Here is a 21,981-nt window from a genome sequence, read left to right on the forward strand (position 1 = left end):
CACTGACAGTCTCTGTCCCTTTAGGCTTAATTAGGCTTAGTTTGGGATGATCATAATGAAGGTACAGCTGAAATGCTCAACTTTGAGCTCACAGAGGGAAAGAATGGTTCGACCCCAGGGAAGGAGATGAAGAGCACACGAGGTACCAACTCCCCAAGGGTTATTATCAGTCAGTTGCTCTGACAAATACCCTTACCTCCCTCCGCAGAATCTAAGCTCTTCTTTACTGCCGGAAGGTTGAGGCTTGGCTACAATCACGATGTAAGCTAGTATCGGGTGCAATATCCACAGACACCAGTGAGCTATAGGTGAACCCAGGACCTGTGTTCCATCTTTGGGACATGCTTTCCCGCTGCGCCACCGTGCAACACCATGAAAAGAGAGAGAGATAGAGAGAGAGAGGGACATTGTCGAAACAAGAAATTAATGTCGATGGATGTTTACAGTTTAGGTCCTTCAACCAGCATCGAGTGGCGCATAAAAACTCCACTCTCCATGCAGATGACGAAGTGCATGGGTTCCGCTGCAGACATACACCACAAGAGAGGAAGCGATGTTAATAATTATTAGCTCTCATAATGAGGCAGTCACTTCATCCGTTGACAGGAAATGAGATCATCGACTGACAGCTCGTCCCCGACACGCATCACCACGAGGAAGTTGTTTAGTTGTTGCCATCAACCATTGTCTCTCAAAGGGTCATAGGATCGTTCCCTGGCCTCCTGAGTCCTTTTTCATGTGGTGGTTAAGGGAGGAGTGGTGTCGTTCTCGTTATGCTGTCGGCTGCTTCCTTCCATCAATTCTCATCAAATGCTTCATAAAATTTATTAATATTGAATTTAAGTGCATTAATTAAAACTTTGACTACTTGTTCTCTTAGGTTGCCATCAAATGTCATGTAAGAATGGATTCGGTTCCGCGAAGGGAGGCGAGGGCATCTGTCCAGCCAGATGTAAACAATCAGCAAAGAATGACCACTGGGGTACAAGATTGACCATCAGGGGTGGCTAGCATTGCGTGTGCTCTTATCAAGAATAAATCTTTCTCCAAACAAGGACATGATTTCATCAGACCTTTTTCACTTCAGAAATTAGACATTTACCATAAGGGAAATGCGAACATGCTTCGCTCTCTAGAAGAGGATTTAAAAACCGAAAAATAGAGGGAAACAAAATTACTACAGGGCTGCTTTTCACAAAATTCTAAGTCTTAAAGTAAACATTTCCTTGTTATTGCCTTGATGATGGGTATTTCAAAGGTTTTTTTTTATCCCCGGAACGAAAAGGAAAATATTTCACTGAAACGTGCAGGTGTTTCCTTTTTTGTTAAAAATACATGTTATTAAAACACAAGTGAATAGCAAAAACAAAGTCTCTTTTTAATTTTGTTGTTTAATGAATCCAAACGTTATTCAGAAAAAAAATAAAAGCGTGCTCAAAATATGTTATTCAGAAAAAATTGTTCACATTAAAAAAAGATGAGGTTCATTCAATTCTTGACTACCATACAAGCAACATCGAGTTTAGATTTACATCAGTGGTTATATTTTTTTCTAAGTGCCAAGCATAAAATATAAATAAATAACACAAATAACACAAGTAATCTCATTGATTGGCTGGTTTGGCAAGAAAATGTTTCCACCTCGGGGAGAGGAAGGGGGACAACCGCCAGCCAGGCCTGCGAACTGGTGTCACAGACAGTGTCCGAGACGAGATTTGAACCCGGAACTGCAGCAGTGACAAGCGAATGTTTAAACATCTACATTAATGGTTGCCTCAATAATCTTACGAAAAATCGTGCATCCTACAAAGCCCATGAGGTTTTCATGGTACTAAAACTACAGAACATGAGTTGAATGAGCTGCATCAAGAGAAAATAAATTGATAAAAAGAAACATGGCTGTGATGATGAAGACAAAATCATGAAAACTAAAATTTAAATATAAATCCCATGTGTACGAAAGTCAAATACTGTCTTAATCTTGATTCTGATCCTCTTTGTATATAAAACAGGAAATTTAACTTCTTAATAAGATTTGCTTCATCTGCAGGATGTATCTCTGACTAGAAGAGACACAGATCATGTGTGTGTGTGTGTGTAAACCTCTTACAGTGGTAGTGAAACTCAACATCCCTGACCTCTGACTTAGTGAAATAATCACACTCACACCATTTTAATTATGTGACTAAAACTTCAGAGTGGTGCTGTGCAGGAGATCAAGTGTTTCTACATGTACAAGTCCCTGGTCCACAAGGGTCTGAACTGTAGTGGGGCTCAACTGAGAGGGATGTCCGTTACACGCCATGTTGTAGAGGGGCAGACATCAGCCAAACAGTTGACAGGAAGGTTTCGCTGACATTATTTTGTTATTGTTCGAAAGCATTGATGGGTGGGGAAGACAATTTACGAAAATTGCATCTTAAAACCGAAGATTTAAAACAATGAACACTAGTGTTTATAAAAAAAAAATGCTTCTCTACGGGCAAAAGGATATGTCGGAAATAAATGTTGATGATAGTCGACATTTTTGTAAGTCTCAAAAAAAAAAACAAAAAAAAAACAAACTAAAACGTTAAAATGCAAAGACAATTGTAAAAGTTTAACGTATGCACAAAGTGCCTTGCTTTTGAAAATAAAAGAGTGTAGCAGCTCTTAATAAAAAGGATTGTTTAGAGAAGCTAATGAAAACGTGAAGATCAACTAAACATTTCTTGACACAATACATAAAAAATATTATTTTAAGTTAAAGAAATGTGTAAAAATTGTGAAAAGTATTGATCTTAAATAATCATTCGTACACTATTATTATCATTATTTCTTATACAGCAGATTATTTACAAAGATCACAACATCCAAAAAAAATGTCCAAGCTTAACGAAAACATTTAAATACAAGCAAATTATTATGATACAGAAATCAGTCTCAACACTGTGTACATAACAGAAATGTATTTACATATACTATTTGCAATGTGGTTTCTTATAATCTTGTATTCTCACGCCGCAAAACTTTCCCTGAAAAGGAGATAACCTTTGGCCTCTCTTTTTTTCTCACTTTCCCACCTCAGTAAAGACCTGAATTATGGTTGAGTGATTGTTCTGTGAATACTTTATTCCTTAGTAAAATCACCTTGTTATCTGAACGAGGTGATTCGTGCAAAAATATTTTTCTTGCACAACAAATGCAACTTCCGCCTTCCATCAGCAAAATAAACAGTCATTCTGACATTTTTAATTTTAAAGGTCGTCGACTACAAGCTCGATGATCAGTGTGTTTACCCTGCCTCTCACTTCATGGATTTCCTCAACTACTTGGTGATAACTCATACTTCCCTTGTTCCAGAACTGACGACCTTGCGTCCATAACTGTTACTGATAATTGATAAGTTTTTGTAAAACGCTTGGAGCCCACCTAAATGATGAGGACATTGCTATTATTTTATTTTATTTTATTTTATTTTATTTTATTTTATTTACTCAAGAACTAAAGGACCAGTTTCTGTCACTATGATGAAGCTGCATGACGGAAGTACAGAGACGAGCTAATCAGGAAGAGCAAGGCTAGGCAGGAAAAGAAAAGTGGAGTGTGACTAGAAAAGCCCCGAACTCCACACCCTCCAGTTCTCATCAACTGTCCTCGTGTCGACCTCTCACTTCTGCAGCTTGAAGTTGATGGCTGCATAGTTCGTTTCCTCCTTCTGAGGAAGAGGTCGTTGTGACTGAGGGCGGTGCTGGGAGAAGTCCAGTTCCGTGTAGAAGAGACCTTCCTCGTTGACTGTCGCGTTGGCCGCCTGCTGATGGGATTGTATGGCGTCACGCACATGTCAAAATGCGAGAAAACTTACAATGACATTAGAAAGCAGAAAAAAATGCAGTAGACTACTTTTATGGAAGCTTACTATTTCATTACTGACGCTTTACCACTGACGAGTTGTATTTTGAAAAAAAACCCATGTTTTTTGATGGATTTAGTCATCAAAGTTATCTCGGTGGAAAGCGCACACAAAGTTTTAAACATACAACATAATTAAAATTGAATTTATGGACTAGTTGTGTATAGACACACGGCAGGCAAACAGTGGTAATAGCAAAAAGGGAGAAACGAAAGCTTGGGTAAGGAAGTATTTACTTCGTGAAAAAGGTCATGGCTTTGACCTCTTGAGCAAAGCTAACACGAAAATGTTTGACATCTGAAGGGTTGTGCTTCGCGAGCGGAACAGAAATGAGTTATTTTCTCAGCTTTGGCGAACCGCCATCATGTAATTAGTATCTTGTAATCAGTGTCGATAAAGTTTTGGCTTAATAAGGAAGAGAAGAACTGAGCAAAGAAGAACTAACATTTCACCAAGTAAATGACTATCTGAGAATCAGACGCAATCAAGTGGAAGACTTTTTCATTGAATCACTCACCTTCTGCTTGCTTTTATTTTCCTCTCTCCATCATCAGAAAACAAAAGATCTTTCAATTTTATTATATGTAATGGTTTCTAACTAAACCTATCAAACTTGTTCTATGATCTGATCTTACTGACAATTTTATAAAATAAATATTTAAAGGACTTCAATCTTTACTTGCCTCGGTGGTTGGAGGTGAGTGGTCTCCGCTCTCCTGGACTAAGCTGTCGTTTTGAGACTGACCCTGTCCGCCATTATCTCCTGATTTCCCCGAAGCAGAACCCAACCTCTTGGGTTTAGGCATTGGCGCGGGTTTCGCGGGCTTCCCAGAGTTCTCAGAGGACTTCTGGGTCTTTTCCACGACGGCGTAGAGATCGTCTGAGGCTGTGCCGGCGCTGGACTCTCCTCTGTCATTGAGTGACGTCTTCTTCTCGTAATTAGTGTAGACGTTATCATTTGGTGACGTCAGTGCAGCAGAGCCGTTGTGTATGGTACAGGTTGCTGACGTCATAGTCGCGGCTGATGACGGCATGGTGACGTCAGCTACAGTAACGTTGTAGTACACGGGGTCTTCAAAGTTACGGCGCGCAATGGCTGCAAAGAAAGCATCTTGGGGCCGGGTGTGCCAAACCTCTGTAGGTGATTGCGAGATGAGTCATTGTCAAACATTTTAATATTTTCTTTCTCCTCTCCCTTGCTGGCTTACCCACACAAATAATATTTTAAAGGCTCAGGTACCCGTTAAACAGCTGAGCCACCTGGCTAGGTATGCTGTACCACATGCTCATCATACTGACCAGTGTCCGCTTGTCTCCACTACTCTAACAACTCGGGTACTCACTCAATTAAAAAATGAAAACATGAAGTAGAAGCAATGAACAAATAAATTAATTGTCGCACGGTCAAAAGTGACAGAGGTTTGTCAGACATTCATAGATACGTGTATAATATTAAAACGGGAATAAACCACACTTTTCATGTCATTGAACAAAAAAAAAAAAAGAAAAATTCTAATCATTTGCGGAATTGATTTCCTTTACAATCGAACTCCTTGTCTTCTTTTCAATTCACTAAGTTTTGTGTTTCACACGTAGAGGTCGATCAAACCAATGAAGACAAATTATACATCTTAAAGGTCTTCATGACTTTGCTGGTAAGAATCAAAGTAACAGAAACAATACGACAAAGACCACTGGACATATACATCTACAATACAGTGGCATCTGAATGCTGTCAAACTGCTTTAGGTCACGAGGGACTTTATGGGAGGACAAAAAGTAAACAAGACAGTAAACAGTCACAATATGTGTTTTTTTTTCTTAGATTTTGCTCACAAGTAATTATCTTTATACGAAGTCTTTTCATACAATAGTAATTTTAAAAAACAGCAGCTACTACTACTGTTGCTGGCGCTGCTAATGATAACAGGTCTTCAAAATAGTTGATCATATTTATGTTTTTAAAAAGTTAAGCAGTGTACTAGAAATCGTGGATGTTTACATAAAAGAATCCATTACGGTGCCAAATTCTTGCAGAAAACGACTAATCTGAAGAAGAAACTTACCTGCAGAAGAAATTTTCTTTTTATCCTCAGAAGTTTTGGTTTGTGCAGCTGGAGAATAATATTGACCAACTTTAAGAATTTTGATTATAAGGTGTAATCATAACGTTTAGGAAAGAGCATTGATGACAGAATGATAGATTAAAGAAACGAACAAGATTGGCGATTAAATGAGGATACATTAAGGACAAAATAGCCAGGGAAATAAGATAATTACAGGCGTTTCTTGCTGTAGTAGCAGGACTTCCTGCACTTAATAGAATACAGGAGAAAAAAGACAGAAGTAAATATTGTCAAGTGAGAACACTCAGGAAGCTTACACATTTCTTGTTATTGTTGATTGTGGCGTATTTTTTTTATTCCAAGCAGTAGTGGATAGAGGAAGTGTTAAACATTCAAATAATATGCCATAATCTCAAGATAGCTAAAAATAAAAATTCTGTCAAAGTTCAGGGCCGTGTCTTTCCATAGTAAAGACATTCCCGAATTAACTTTTTAAAGATATAGATAAGGTCTCTGTAATTGGGTAGATTGTAGTGAATATGGCGGTAGTGACTTTGGTAGGGACAGGCAAGTACACGATTGTAATTACTGACCTCTTCGTCTCCTGACAAAGAACACAATAAGAACTCCGATGACGATTATAATTAGAAGGGCAATGACGAGTCCAATCCAAGAGAGCGAAGAGTCATTGCCTGTTGATTCTTGGGCTGAAGAAAATGAATAATTACTAAATTTTCAATTTACAAGAACAATGCATAAAAATTTGTCAACAGTATTAAGATAACAAATGCAGATTTTGTAAGCTAAAGTGCATATTTTCTAAAAACCGAACTTGTCACGTTTCCAGCAAAGGATCGGGACTAGGAGGTCATGGTGGCCGTGTTAAGTAGAGATTGTAGAACAACCACAATCTATCATTTCACAATTTCCAAGACAAATTTCTGTCAGGGAACCAAATTCATAGAAGTACTGTAAATAGAACGGAGGAGGGTAAACGGACATCAGTTTGATAGACGTAGTCTTAAACCATTGACCAGTTTGGGACAATATAACTTTGGGTTCATTCACAAGGAAAGGAAACAAAAATTCAGTTTAAACAATCTGACACAGACACAAATTGGAAGCAGTAGAAATAAGGCGAGAAAACCCAAAATAAAATAGGTTAATGCACAAAATCATCAAAAGTCGCCATTATTAAGAAAAATTACTGGCAAGCGAATCAGAATAGGTCTTTAACATCGTTGGTAGAAGTGCTCATACAGTAAACTATTTTGCGACTTAAAGTTTCCAAGACGCGTGCGGCGAGTGGATTAGTGGATTAATCAGACTTAATGTGACTGTAAAGAGAGTTCTCGTGGGTGACCTGATCAAGGTAATGACTTCAGACTCAGTGAAGTAAGCTTTTTTCATCAAGAAATTCGTGCTTGGTGAAACAGTGTCACAGGAAGTAGTTATGTGTCCTGAGTCTTCACTGAAAGGTCATCAGATTTTCATCTGCTTTTAAAAATACCTTCATTTATTCAGCCACTAATCGCGAAGAAGTATTTGGGACCAATAGTGACTCATGCACACACAATTCGAATAATCTTTATTTGCGATTACTTCTCCACAGAGATCTTTATACCCATTTCCGGTCTCTGTGGGTATAAGGTAATCGCGATTAGGATTATTCGTGCATGTGGTCCCAGAAATTTTATCTTCAGATTGGCGAAAAGAGCTTTTCAGCTTATTTCTCTTTCTGCGCAACCTGAACGTGCACAAGAAACAAATGTACTTTTGCACTTCTGGTTTTGAAATACATTATTTAGAAACCGAAAAAGCAGTTGATTTGTCAAAAGTTGTAATCTCTATTGTAGTAGTGCATTACAATTGTAGTGTATTGTAGTGTATCTCCATTTTTAAAAATGTATATTTTGGCAGTAGTACCAAACCGTAAGGACTGCATCTATGGCGATGACATTCTCCTCAATATGAACACAAAGAGTGTTTGTTTTGAGACAGTCATTATGATTATGCCTATGGGTTGTTATTAAATATAAACAAGTCATGATAATTTTTGAGAATGTAAGAAAGTGCTGATGAAAATTAGCACAACGCTAGACAATGTTCTGACAAATCCGTTATTGAAACCTCTGCCTTTTATCATAGACAAATAAATAAATGACAGTCGGAATTAAAAATTTATTTAATAAATGAATGACAGCCTCATTGAATGAATAAATCAGTAAGTCAGATATTAACTTGACTGAACACCCTACTTCATCGTGGTGTGAGTGGAAGTCGACTGGCAATCCAGACATTTTAAGAACATGATTTTCAACAGGAGCTACATTTGTTGAATTATTGGGTTACTCGACTCTTGTTGTTTTCAGAAACGTAGAGCAGTTGTGGTGTAAAAAGAGGCTAGATAAGAGGATGACAACAAGGAAGATTGTGATAATGAAGACGACTACTATGACAACGATGACGACGATGATGATAATTGATGAGGAGGAGGAAGAGGAGGAATACACTCATGGGTATGAGGATCATATCAATAGAAAGCTCAGTAAATGCCATGATTTTGACATTAAGATATGATCAAACCCAAATACCTACCGTCCACAATCAGTGTGAAGGGTACATTAATGGATCCTCCTGAGTTCCTAACCTTGACATTGTACATTCCGTTATCTTTGTTCATAGCGTCTACAGTGGACAACGTGCAGGTCGCCAGGTGAAGGTCGGGCGTATTTTGCTCGCATTTCCCAGTAAAAAGATCAGCTCTTACTGGCTCCTCCTTGGACACACTTTCTCCTTGATGGTAGCTGAAAACATCGATAGTTGGAGCTGGGTTGCTCATCACCTCAAAGGTCAACTGACCTTGCGACCCTTCCGTGACCTTTAGCTCTTTGGGTTTTGTTGAGGTGCCGTTGACTAGTTTTGGCGAACCTAACATAAAAAAAAAATTGTAATGAAATCTTATTAGCGAAATTCTTTCTGGTTAACTTATTCAGTCTCTGAGATCTCACTCATTTTGTTTGTTCTTTTAATTGCATTTATTGGGATTTGACGACTCAGCGAAAGCTGTGTGAAAAAAGCCAACAAATTTCTGAGCATAGGAGGACATCAAAGGTCAACTTTTCACTTATTGGTAGTTGGAAAGCCTTTTTACTGTCAATCCTTGATGATCAAGTTCTCCTCCTCTGATGACGCAATTTGCTTTTTTCGTGCTTGGCAGCCGCTTTGGGCTTATTTTCTTTTTTCAAGACCCTGCTTTGGTCATAAAGATGGGTGACAACTCATGGTTGTTTCTTCTTTTTTTGACGCCATAGCGCTTTTTGGGTTGACAGTAGCACCTCTTTGATGTTTCCAACAAATGTGTCTACATCACAGTCCAGAAAGTTTATCTTCAATCTTGACCTTAAAGATTTCCTCGCGATTTGGATCTTGCAGCTCCAAATCAAAGCTAATTCCAGGGTAGTAATATTGTATGTTTTCGTGGAATCCAAGTAATGTATATTACTCAGATTTTCTTTAATTTTTGGAGAGTAAAAAAAATATCCAACCAAAAGTGACAAATGGCTCAAAACAGTTTAACGTCCTTAACGTTTTCTAGTTATCTACCAAACTGACACTACACACTCTCTAATGAAGTTTATTTTCTACTAGTCAGTGAGAGATTGTGACCGTGAGGTGCCAGGGGAGGATGTAATATTTTAATGACATACACTACTTACACAGCACATTGAGGTGTACTGACGTGGAGTTAGTTTGTCCCAGTTTGTTGCCAGCCCGACAATAGTAGATACCCGAGTCACCACATCCTGCTTTCTGCATTCTGAAGTAGGGATAAGAACTACTAAGGCCTTTAAGTATTTGTGATCCATTTCTTGTGACCTTTAGTAGTTCCAGACTCTGTACGTTGCCGGCACCTACTCTACATGTAAAGTAAACACTGTTGCTGATATTCGTGGTGTACTTGATGGTAGTTTGGCTGTCGATTAGTAAAGAAGGCATCTCAGGGGGATCTGAAATAAAAAGATGTGTCAGATTAAAACAACGGATTGCCACCCGTAATTATTACTTTATTCATGTGCAGAGAAAATATTGGTTCATCAACCATCCTTTATCATTCCTCCATTGATCCGTATTATGTAAATATATGTGCGTCCATCCATCTACCTATTTCACTTATCCATCCATCATCTACCTTTTGATGTGTCACTTTATGCATGTATTATCAAACATGTGCACTCATATTTAAACACATACGCACACATAAGCACGTGCATGGTTTCGCTAGCTCGCCGTACAAGACAAATTACAATTGAACCAAAACTATTGATCACAAACACATATTACACTGGGTGTCCAGACGCTGTAGGCATCCATCCTCCACATTTAGTCCATCCATCCGATGTCACAAACGTGCACACGAGCATTTGCATGATCATTTACAAATTATAAATATGACACAAAATTAGTGATGACAGTACACATTACGCGGAGTGTCCAGTCCCTGTCAGCTGACATGTTTCTCGCCCAGTGTAGACGACAACTGATTCTGGCATTGTTGTCCTCACGGCGAGCGTCGCGTGACAAGAAGATGACCTTCTGACCATACTGTCTCGTGTGTTGTAGCTGGTCATTAAAAAGTAAAAGCAGACGACCTTGTGGCTCTCCTACATTGCTTGTGTTGCACGTGCAGTTGATGTGCGAGCCTTCCATGACTTCAGCTGGGCAGATGAGTGTCGGTGCCTTGGGAGAAACTGTTGCAGGTGAATAGACAAAAAAGTCTTAGGAACATCTTACAAAAAAGCGAACTGCGGTAAACTCTGCCTGGGTTTTACCTAGTTAAACAGGTGAGTCAGGTATGTCAGTTAAAAATAAAAAGATAACAGCAAATTCCTTTTACGAAGGTTAGTGAATCTGCAACCCTTTTATTAATATTCACATCAGCCGGTATCTTTATTTTCATTTCCTTCAGTAATGATAGTTAGGTAGCGAGGGTAAGTCGTTGCCATAAGACTAAGACAACTTCTTGTATTCTAGGGCAAATGTCTAGTTTTATTAATAATTGTAAAATGGATGACACCACAGAAGCTGTTTTACTCCTGGAAATAACGCGGTGATCCGATCCCACAGGTGTTTTAGCCCTGTAACCGCAGTTATAAAGTGGTGAGAAATATGCCTCGTATAAACAAAGATGAAGCAGTATCCGTGTGGTCTAAAGATCTTCTTCCAAGCTGTAATTTCTGACAGTTCAGTCACTAGAAATAATGTGTAAGTGGATTACTAAATGTTGGTCCCAAATGAAATGAGAATAGTCAGCAACGAAATGCAGAAGTTGAGTCTTTGGTCAGTAAGGTTAAGGGATTGTTGAGGATGAAGGTGCTAATAGAGAAGTTTACTATGGAATTAAAAGTGTCACACGATGAAGTCAGTGTGTCATCTTTTATTGTCTGCTGACATATTTTACACAAATCATACAAACAGGTGTATGTTGATTGTTACCGTGATGTCTGCATTTCATACCAAAATAACTGTAAGTAGAAAACTCAGGAGTATCTGTTCTCTTCAAACATTAATTTTAAGAAATAAGCTCAAAGGAGCTTTATTGGATCATTGAAGATATGGGAGTAACAAAAAAGAAACATTTACAAAACCTGATGTCATAAAAATCTTTTTTGAAGCTACATAATCACGTCCATATACTGACAAAATGACAGAAAATGTGAAATGAATTATTACATACAAAGAGAGACTTGTTTACCTACCTACAGCAACATTGACAATAGAGCTCCATGTACCTCCAGGGTTAAAGTACATTTTATATTTAAGTTCTCTGCTTGATTCACGCCCTTGAGGAAAGTCGTGAGAAATATTTGTCTGGAAGCTACACTTTCCACTCTGTAGTTTCCCTCCAGGTGTGATTAGAGACCGATTGAAGGAACTTGGGATATTGTATGGCTATGCAGAACATAAAAATATAGTTATTAATCAAAAACCTGTAGCTTGTCGAACAAATTTTCTTTCTGTTGTTAAAAAATTCTAAAATCCTCTTCCTTGTGGCTTTAAAACAACAGTGAAAGACTTTAAATAGTATATAAATAAGTTCCCATCTAGCTCTAAAGTAACTCGGGCCAACACGTGATGCTTACAAAGTATACAACAAGCCCAAAACACGTGAAACACATAGACAAATATAACATTTGAAACTACTGTCTTCTGTATTTGTTTTCAAACTAAACTTTAAGAGAATGCAATTTATCAATCTAAAATATTACAGCTGAATACAGTAAACTACTCTTTTGCTTTTGTCTTCAACACTTTGTTAAATTTTGTCTTTTGACTAAAGAGATGACAGTAATATTATAATTCACATATTGCGAAAGTTTAGAGGATTTTACAAAATACATGTTGATGTTAAATTTATAATCGAAACTGAACCTGTCATCTTACCATTCGTCCTACAGTTCAAAAGCAATTGGCAGATTTTCATATGCTAACGACAGTTATGAAAACCACACTCAACACACATAGACATTCGTATACTCCTTCTCGTTCAACAACAATCATATTGACAAATAAGCAAAAAGGCAGACACACAAAGAAGTAGACAGAAAATATCCTGAGTGTTTAGATAGGATTTTATTCAAATGATACTCACATTACTTCCTTTTATCTCGTACCATTGACAGTCATACCGATTGTTACTTGAAAATACTTTAGTAATGTCACAGTAACCCGTTACCTCCCAGGTGGAGCTGCTGACCGACGCACGGCATTCTCCATATGATACTTTTTCTGTAAGTGTACAAAATGATAGTATCTACCATATATCAAAAAAATGATTTAGAACCCGTCTTTTTGCTGTGTATATGCGTTTAGAAGAAACGAAATAAAATACTCCTCTACCTCTATTTTATAAACAAACCATTTGTGAGCCTCCACGACGAAATGAGTCTTAAGTTGTAAATTTCAAATTTGCCAAATTGCATATTTTTAAAAAGTACAACTTCTGAACTTTCATTTGATGCACAAGTTGTTCTTCTAGTCCTAACATTGAGTGAGTTAGAAAAGTTTGAAGTTTGACAAAAAGTTTTTTACTGTGGCCGCCATTTTGAGAAAAGCGAGTTCAAAGATTAGCTTGGTGGCCGACCGGGTTTGTTTACTCCTAAACTTTTGCATACAAATTTTTTGACTGGTTAATATTTGAATCGTTCTTTAAAGAAGTTGAACATACTGACTCCGCGCTTTCTGACAAGGTGTAACACGATAGGGTTATGACAGGGAAACAATATCGAAACAGCGTTTGAATTTCGTCTGAAAGCAGGACGGATGGCAGTAGGGTACCTCGATTAAAACGTATTTAAATTCATTTTCTAACTTTTATTTTAACACAGCAGTGTATTTTCCTGAGGAATCCATTTTTAAAGAAAAGTCAAACTGCACAAAACTGACACTATAACCTTTCAGGGCCTCGAGCACAAAACTGCTTCGCGCGACTTAAGACTCGTGTCGTTGTGGAGGATCACAAATACTTACCATCAACACGAAGTAAGAATGATGTTGCATTCTGTGAGACCGTGTTGATGGCCAGACATTTCACCCTCAGCCCATCGTCTTCAACTGATAGGTTAGGTATCTCAAGCCGTGTTGTTCGATAATTCACTGGAGTGGTCCTCATGCCATGTCTCACAGTGTCCCACGTTAGTGTCGCTGGTGGAGATCCCGGGTCACGGCTGCTGCAGGTTAAGGTCACCGTGACACCGGCACTGAATGGTGAGGTTTGTGGGTCTGTGGTGATGGAAAGATCAGCGGGTGGTCCTTGGAATAAAAACAGTTGAAATGAATTGTTTGTGTTTGTTAAATGTCAACACTACACATCAATTTGTAACATCACAAAACACAGAAACCTAAATACCATAGAGACGTGTCTGGCAACCCCTAATTCATTTATTTACTGTCATTTTACCCCATGTGACCAGACCACCCAGTCACTGGCAGGGGTCACACTCTGTACTGGATATTAGAGATTCCACTTAAAGAAGACTATCTGAACTACACTTTCACTGCTTTCCTACAACACAGAGTACTTATAAATAACGCATGGCGACTACGAAAAAAAAGCGTTCCTGATTCTGAAAGTATGAGTTGAGCATGGCTTTTAAAGACAACGATTGCAAGTGATACATTTACAATGTATGTATATAGATGAAAATAGCACTTTTCAAGTATACATTAAGAACAATTAATTTATATATATATTTTTTTCCATAAGCATAACCTTTATTTTATCAATTCTCCTATTCTAGTTTTCCAATCACACTTGTATGTATACAAAATTAAAGTGTAGAGGCAGAGCAAGGGGATAAAAAAGAAATTTTGACAAAGTGTGAGAAGGGTGATCGAGTGATAAATAAAGAGAGAAAAAGTAAAGACGAGCTCATTCTAGCGACTTACATTATTTACTCTGACTTACTCGGACACGCATGAACATTACAGGTTGTGGATTCATTGCTTTTCCCGACACAAGGTTGTCCACATGAGTTGGTTCCAGTACAGATCCTTGACCTTGTATGAGATCCACCACCGCAAGAAGAAGAACAAGTCGACCAGTCGCCCCACATGCCATTACGGGGAACTGCAATGACAAGTAGCAAGTGGACTGAAGTCAGAACTGACTAAAGTGTGGCCAAGTCCAGAAGATGTAGATGATATTAATGTGTGGTTCACCGTGTCTAGGATACGACATAATAAAGTTGAGCGACATCGCTCTCTTTGTGGCGTCGTTATCTCCCCTGATATATAATGTTTTTAACTCCTTCAAAGCTGCCGCTGGAGAAGCAGATAAGTTTTCTATAGACAGTCTCGGTGAGGTCTTAAGCCTATACCTTCCTAGTCTGACTCACTAGGAACAACATGAAGTAGTCTTTATATCTAGCATCTGTACGCACAACACAGCTTTCGAGTTTCTATTGAGTTAGTTCCTGCATGAAATGAAGAGAACTTGCCAGAACTATTCAGTTAGTCTCTCAAAGTTGAGTAACAAGTCTACAAACTTCTAGAGCACATGTACAGCTTGTCTCAAAACTAAGGAAGGTGATAACAATATATATATATATAGCAGCGATGTAAAATAACTGTAACCATGACAATAAGTAAGGTGACATTACCACAGCAGGCTGTAAGGTGACAGTCAGCAGTCTCTGTGTTGTCGCCCTGACACTTGGCTCCAACAGGGGAGCACGTGAGCCGTCGGGTTGTGGCGCCTTTTCCACAGGTAGCGCTGCACACCTCCCAGGGTTCCCACTCTCCCCAATTTCCGATTTGGTTCTGGTTGTCTTTGTTACCCATTTGACTTGTTTCTGCAATTTTGTTATTGTTTATCTCTGCACGGTCACAAATGTGAAACAACACACCAACAGTAGTAGTGGAATATTTAGTGTGTTTGCCGTGTGGAGTTACCATAATTATGATGTGTACGAAAGACTGCACGCTAATCCAGATTAAGAAGACATAGAATTTCTAAGTTATAATCCTCTGGTTTTATGGTCAACCTAAACTATATTCAAACTACAAATTCAGCTTTGTGTCATTAGTGGTATTGGTCACGTGACTTTAACCTTGTTCTCCTCACAACAAGATTCACATGACATGTTGATGAGTTCCACCTTTCAGTACAAATCACTCTTAATGGTAACTCATGTACTGTATCAGACAACCTGCTTGAAAGCTAGTAGTGATTATTCCACAAACAGCACTGCTGTACTGAAAACATAGATTACATACTGAGACTAGTAACAAGACAGACAACAACATCTCCCAAGACCACCCGATAAATAACAATGGGGTCCAACCAGGAATAAAAGTTTAGATTAATTAGTCCGAAGAGAGAAGCGCCCTAGTTCAGATGTTCAAGCAGAGTGACAAAGAAACAAATTCTCACTACTTTGTTTCAAACGATCTGAGATCACAACAAGCGACAAACTAAACCTACAGGATGATTACTTTTATGAATATTTTATTTTGTCAAATAATGCTTAATGTATGAGCTGAAACAATGTAGTGTTCCCTAAGAACTAAGAGAAATGGTTTCCGATGGTGTCTTTCAAGGCTGGAAATCATGAATGGAAAACAGTTGGAAGCAGTCAGCATTGTCAGGTACGTGGGAGGGAACATGACAAACAGAGACTTTTGAGCATGATGACTCCCATAAAGATGACAACACTAACAGCAGTAATAATCAGGTTGATGAGGTTTACACCCACCAGCAACAACACCCGGAGTTTAGATATCAAATACCTGCTGCCCAAGTCCCTCGTATTTCCAAGCCCTTTTCAACGGTGGAGACATTGATATTTCCTGAGATGACTAAAGGAACACTGGTTGTTTATGAATGAGACTGACAAGTCGTAATAGTTAATGTTTAAAGATGGGAATGATCTTCAGTGAACCAAATTTTTACAGAATGCAAAGGTACATCTCCTGTACTCAGAATAATCACAAGAGAAGGAAGGACACCATGCGGTGAGGCGAACAGGGCGAGGACCCTGCATGTGACCTGTTATTTGTACACAAACATTTGGGTCCTACATCACCTGCTTCATGGTCACTGACCAGCTCTAGGAAAGGAAGGGATGACGGATAGAGAGAAGAAACACACACACACACACACACAGTCAGAAGCACACATGCATGCACACTAACATACACACAGTCGCACGCAACAGACCCACACATTGTCAGCGGCATACACACACACACACTGTTGCTTAGTATATCAAGTGTAAGAGAGGGAGAGTAAATAAAATAGTTAAAGTACTAAGCATGGTGTATATTAGTTGATATTTTCAGACTAAAAGAGCAAGAAAAGATTAACTTTGCTCCTACTCTCAGCAGTTGTCGAGGTTGTTGTTGTCATGGTGTCATCACTCTCACGTCCTCCTGTATCTTGAACATGACAAGCCCCACAGGTCTTCCTGCAGCCAACAAGTACCCAGGTTTCTCCACATTGTCTTTTGCGTGAACTACAATCAGCGTGGATGTCTGCACACACTGACCATCAAAACAGTACATTCATGACTGGTTAGCCAACTTCTCCTTAATACTATAATGATAAACATTATTAGTTTAAGATAGTCTTCTCTCTTCTTTTTCCAGTATTTCTTTTTGGTCATAAATCAGATAAAAGCCTTTTATACACTAGAAAGCTTAAAAGTACATACACACTTTACACAGAAAAACTCACATAAAATGAGCAAGTAGCCGATGTTAGATCTGTGTTTGTGTGTACTATATCTGTGTTTACCTTCTTTGTGCGTTCTTGGGTGTACTATATTGTTGTGTACTATGTCTGTTTGTAGCCTGTTTGTGTGTACTTTGTATTAAACCTGTTTGTGTGTACTTTGTATTAAACCTGTTTGTGTGTACTTTGTATTAAACCTGTTTGTGTGTACTTTGTATTAAACCTGTTTGTGTTAATTTGCTGGTATGTAGTATATTTCTGGACTATGTGTGTTCTATATCTGTGTGCATCCTTTCTCTGTGTGATATGTTTGTGTGCACTATGTCTGTGTATAACCTGTTTGTTTCTTCTATGTTTGTGTGTACTTTGTGTGTACTATGCATGTGTGTGTTATGTCTCTGTGTACTGTTTGTGTGTGACATGTCATCCGCATGTTTGTCAAGTGACAGTAAGGTTGCATCCTGCAGTGAGTTCTACTTTATCTTTGTGACAATTAATAATGATGAAACTTCTACAGTGTCTAAATGGTTTTTTAACTGCGGTATATATTAATATAATTAAGTTGTGCTTGTGTTCCTGTTACTTTTGTGTTAATGGTGCTTTCTACTCATAGCAAACTCTTTTGTCCAAGTTTTTTACGACCCACGGGGAGGTTTCAATTTGTGTTCTGAATGGCTTAGAGCCATTCAGGTGAGATATCAGGACACGGTGAGATATATTCATTTTCCCACCTGACCTACTTGTCATCTAACCTTTTGACATACTTTGTACTTCATGCTAGTGATACACAACAATCAGAATTAAGTCTGGACTATGTAACACAGACGTAACAAAGGTAAGGGGACCTCTTGTCACTGTAGCGATAATCAGTCTCTATGGTAACACCTGTTTGAGGTAAATACGTACCATCACACAGTCCACAAGTTTTCCTGCAGTTTCTTTGGTAGGAACTTTCATTACATCTACGAACATTATTCCAGCACTGCTTAGCTCCCATTACGTCCTTGCAATCTGCAACACGTAGAAACTTCACATAATGATAAGTATTTGTAGTTCTTTACGTGTACACGTCCGTGTGCGTGTGTGTTCTCCAGTCCATATAATTAGTTCTATGTATGAGTTCCACAGAAAAAGTATCACCAGTCGCTGAACATGTTAAGGACATCACGGGTAGCAGCAGCCATCCTCTACTTACACCCCTCTGTTCCTGTAAAAACAACTGTTCTGTAAGTGTCTAGGACAGGTCATCATGGAGATAGTGGTGTGAGACTAGACCTACCTTTGATTGAATGCACTTTATTTTATAAACTCAGCGACAACGCAACGACAGAATGAGATTATTAAATCATTGTAAAGAATGATTTGTTGTTTTACAAGTAGTCAGCAGCTAAAATTACACCCAGTAAAACACTCAGCCCTCCACCAAAGTACATGGAGACGGATGTCCTTGTAAACGTACTGTCACATATTCCACAAGACTTCTGGCACATTTGTTGGTGCACAGGTTGATCACAATCGTAAAGGAACTGCCAACAAGAGGAAGCTGACCACGTGTCCTTACAGCCTGCAACAAGAATGAAATCCTAGACATGCATATCATGAGAACAGCCGCCAGAGCTGCATCCTGGTATTTGCTTATATGTCTGTGTTGGCGTGTAGGTGTGTTTGTCTGTGTGGATGAGTGCGGAAGGAAGTTTTTTGGGCAAAGACAAGGGATTTAAGTGGAATGCACTGAAAACTCACCGTTGAGCAGTAAGAATTTGATATTTTTTTTATTTCCTTTAGAAATATTTCTGTCGTGTTATGTGGTCAGTTAAACATACTCTCATATGCACGAAATCGTAAACAAATACCAATAACTGGACATCTGGAGCAAGAATAAGTCGCTTGTCCAAGGCAAAACATGGAACTTTGTTGTAGTTGCAATGTGATGCCCAGACTCCTTATATATTATCTGCTGTTTATTTAAGTTCATCCTTGACACCGAGTTTTTTTTAACTACGGCTACACGGGTCTCGATATCTACGAGGTCTACATAATATTTTATGACTTCGGAGACAAGATGCTTGTCTTTGAAATCCTCATTTTTCAAAAGGGCAATGACTTACCCTTGCTTTGTTTAGAAAAATCCAGTGAGGGATTGACTTCTGTTTCACAGATTATATTCCTGCAATACTAACTGAATGCATTGGGTTGTTTGTGTGAATAGATAGAATAAGGGAAACCTTTTTGACCTTATGACCTCGCTCAGATGTTTGTCTAGTTTTACTAGCAATTCATCATCTATTACAAATCTATCTACATATGTTATCTAATGTTTTCAGATATTATCTTTTTAATAGCGTGTGCGAGAATTCGGAGAAGATATTGAATATGAAATGTTTTTGCATTCTAATTTTTATCTAAATGTACCAAATCAGTGATCACCAATAATAATAATTGACTTTACAGAGCACATTTTGTATTAAACAGAAATCTTATTGTGTTTTACAAAAACGAAATAAAATACACAAAGAAAAACAGACAAAACTCTATACAGCATACTTACAGAACAGAAACAATGGCAGTAAACAACATGGCATTGGCACTTGGACGGTTATCAACAAGACAAGACACAAAACCTGCTCACGAATCTTCACAGGGTAGTTCAACATAAATAAGTGGCAGACAGTGTTATTGGGGGAAAAAAAGATGAGGTGCAGGGAGCAGGTGGAGACGGCAGAATACACCGAGCAGTCCCAGTGAGCACAAAGTCAGGACTCAGTAGTAACTCATGTTCCAATGGAGACAGAGACTTCAGACCGCAGACTACAAGGCTGTCTGTTCTGGACATCACAACGATGAGTGGCATCGCGGAAGTCATGTAGAAATCGCTTTAAAGTTTTAAATTGCTTATGAATATAAATTCAATTAATACGGCGACAAGATGGCTAAGATGGGTGCGAATCAGCGATGTGGACCATAGAAAGAACTAAGGTGGTTAAAGCACAGAAAATAATCCAGATGACAGGAAGTGACGTCACATAAGTACAGCTCACGAACAGGTCCACAGACTACAAGCAGCAAGAGAGGGAAGGCAATTACCGTCTATCCAGTTGATATATTTATTAACAGATAGTAGAGGAAATTTACACGCACAAACAGAGTAAACACACACACACACACATAACAACTTAAGTAAAGAAGAGTAAGATAGCAGCTGCCGTGTATGACATAAATTCTCACCATCAGCCGCTGGATAAAATGCTGAAGTGAACTACTCACCCGATGAGGCAGCCGAGCAGACAGTCAGCAACAACACCACACCAGTGACTGTGATTATAAGGCCCCTCATTATCACAACCACACAGTCAGGGGCTCGACGATCTCGCCAATGACTGTTAACTGTAGCAACCACTGGTCCCGTCTGTCATCTGACAGTCCTGACTACAACAGCCTCGACATCGTCTGATAGAGGATGTGAAGTGAGCAGCACTGTCCTTGTCCTCGCGCCGCCAGCACTACACCAGGAAGTACTTATGGAGTGACATAGTAATAATGTGTACAATACATTAAATACAGTGGGACACATTATGTACAGAGTGTAAGTACAGTGAGTACACAATATAACTTACAGTGTGACACAGTATTAATGTGTACAATACATTAAATACAGTGTAACAGTATGTACAGAGTATTACTACAGTGAGTACACAATATAACTTACAGTGTGACACAATATGTACAGGGTATTAGTATTATTACAGTGTATACACAATATTATTATCTACGATGTATTACATTGTGCACATTGTCTTAACATCTACAATCTGTTACAGTTTTCATGGAGTGACAGCTTACATGTACTTCACTTGACAATTAACATTGTAGTGCAGTCTATTTTCGAATTTACTAAATTTCACACAAGTCGGTGATGGAGAAGACACACGGGAGGAAGGCCCTGGCGTATGTGTCCACGTGAAGCTTGGCACCAGACTGGTTTCTGTGATTTGTGTTTACTGCTCGCACTATGTCACTGTGTACATTCCAATACATTACACACGTGTCTGAGAATGGGATTTGTACTAATGGCTTTAACTTGAGTTGCTAAACTACGTGGACACACAATAAATAAAATCTTGTTGATTTTTTGACCAACTTTCATTATTAATGTCTTTGTATGTTTTTTTATAAAGCACTTTGAGCCTGCCTTCGATGGTAGTGCAAAGAGCTATATAAAGTAATATTATTATTATTATCTCCTTAATATGTCTGCAGACATCACACTTGTAAGACTTGTAAATGTGTGTATGTGTTTCTTAATGTGAGGAAACAGTGGGAGAACACGACCGTGCTAGCGGGTGAAGTGACGGGTAAGATGTCTGCTGGTTCGTCTCTTAACGGACATCTGCTCCCCTCACATCCACTCGTAGTACGCTCGACACGTACACATGTAAACAAACTATGCCGATTAGATGATTATTACTAAAGTTCATTATCATTATATGAAACAACGAGAATGTGATTAAGTTAGTTTTAAAAAGATTTAATTGAAGAAAGAGACATCTACACGTAAACAGGTAGATGAAGTCTTGGTGTTCTCAAACAGAACAAAATATTCTTACAGTACTGTCAGCTACCTATGAGCACTAGAAGTGAAATGTTCTGTCCCACGATCGTGTAATGCATGCTGACTGTTACTGGTGAAGCAGATGAACTCACCTGTAAGCAGGTTCAGGCTAGCGGGACAGTCAGAGGTCGTACACTCTGACACACAGCGACTCATTACTATCTGTCGGCACTGGACAGCA

General features: G+C 38.6%; 1 protein-coding gene across 2 annotated transcripts; it reads right to left on the bottom strand.

The window, feature by feature from the left end:
- Positions 1-1,550: 1,550 nt before the first annotated feature.
- Positions 1,551-20,650, bottom strand: LOC112568838. Of its 2 annotated transcripts, none has more exons than XM_025246346.1 (16): positions 20,456-20,650; positions 18,651-18,755; positions 18,098-18,202; positions 16,837-17,001; positions 15,120-15,311; positions 14,426-14,587; positions 13,489-13,770; positions 12,611-12,747; positions 11,718-11,910; positions 10,437-10,709; positions 9,678-9,968; positions 8,557-8,889; positions 6,552-6,665; positions 5,959-6,006; positions 4,576-4,988; positions 1,551-3,793 (listed from the first exon to the last, which is right to left on the bottom strand). In XM_025246346.1, the coding sequence occupies exons 1-16, from the start codon at positions 20,523-20,525 to the stop codon at positions 3,650-3,652; spliced, it is 3,027 nt and encodes a 1,008-aa protein (XP_025102131.1). In that variant the 5' UTR covers positions 20,526-20,650; the 3' UTR covers positions 1,551-3,649. The 2 variants fall into 2 exon arrangements, with proteins under 2 accessions (XP_025102131.1, XP_025102132.1); XM_025246347.1 differs by having other exon boundaries at positions 1,551-3,790; positions 20,456-20,649.
- Between the last annotated feature and the right edge of the window lie 1,331 nt (positions 20,651-21,981).

The sequence above is a fragment of the Pomacea canaliculata genome, linkage group LG7, assembly GCF_003073045.1.
Source record: "Pomacea canaliculata isolate SZHN2017 linkage group LG7, ASM307304v1, whole genome shotgun sequence".
NCBI classification, from domain to species: domain Eukaryota; kingdom Metazoa; phylum Mollusca; class Gastropoda; order Architaenioglossa; family Ampullariidae; genus Pomacea; species Pomacea canaliculata.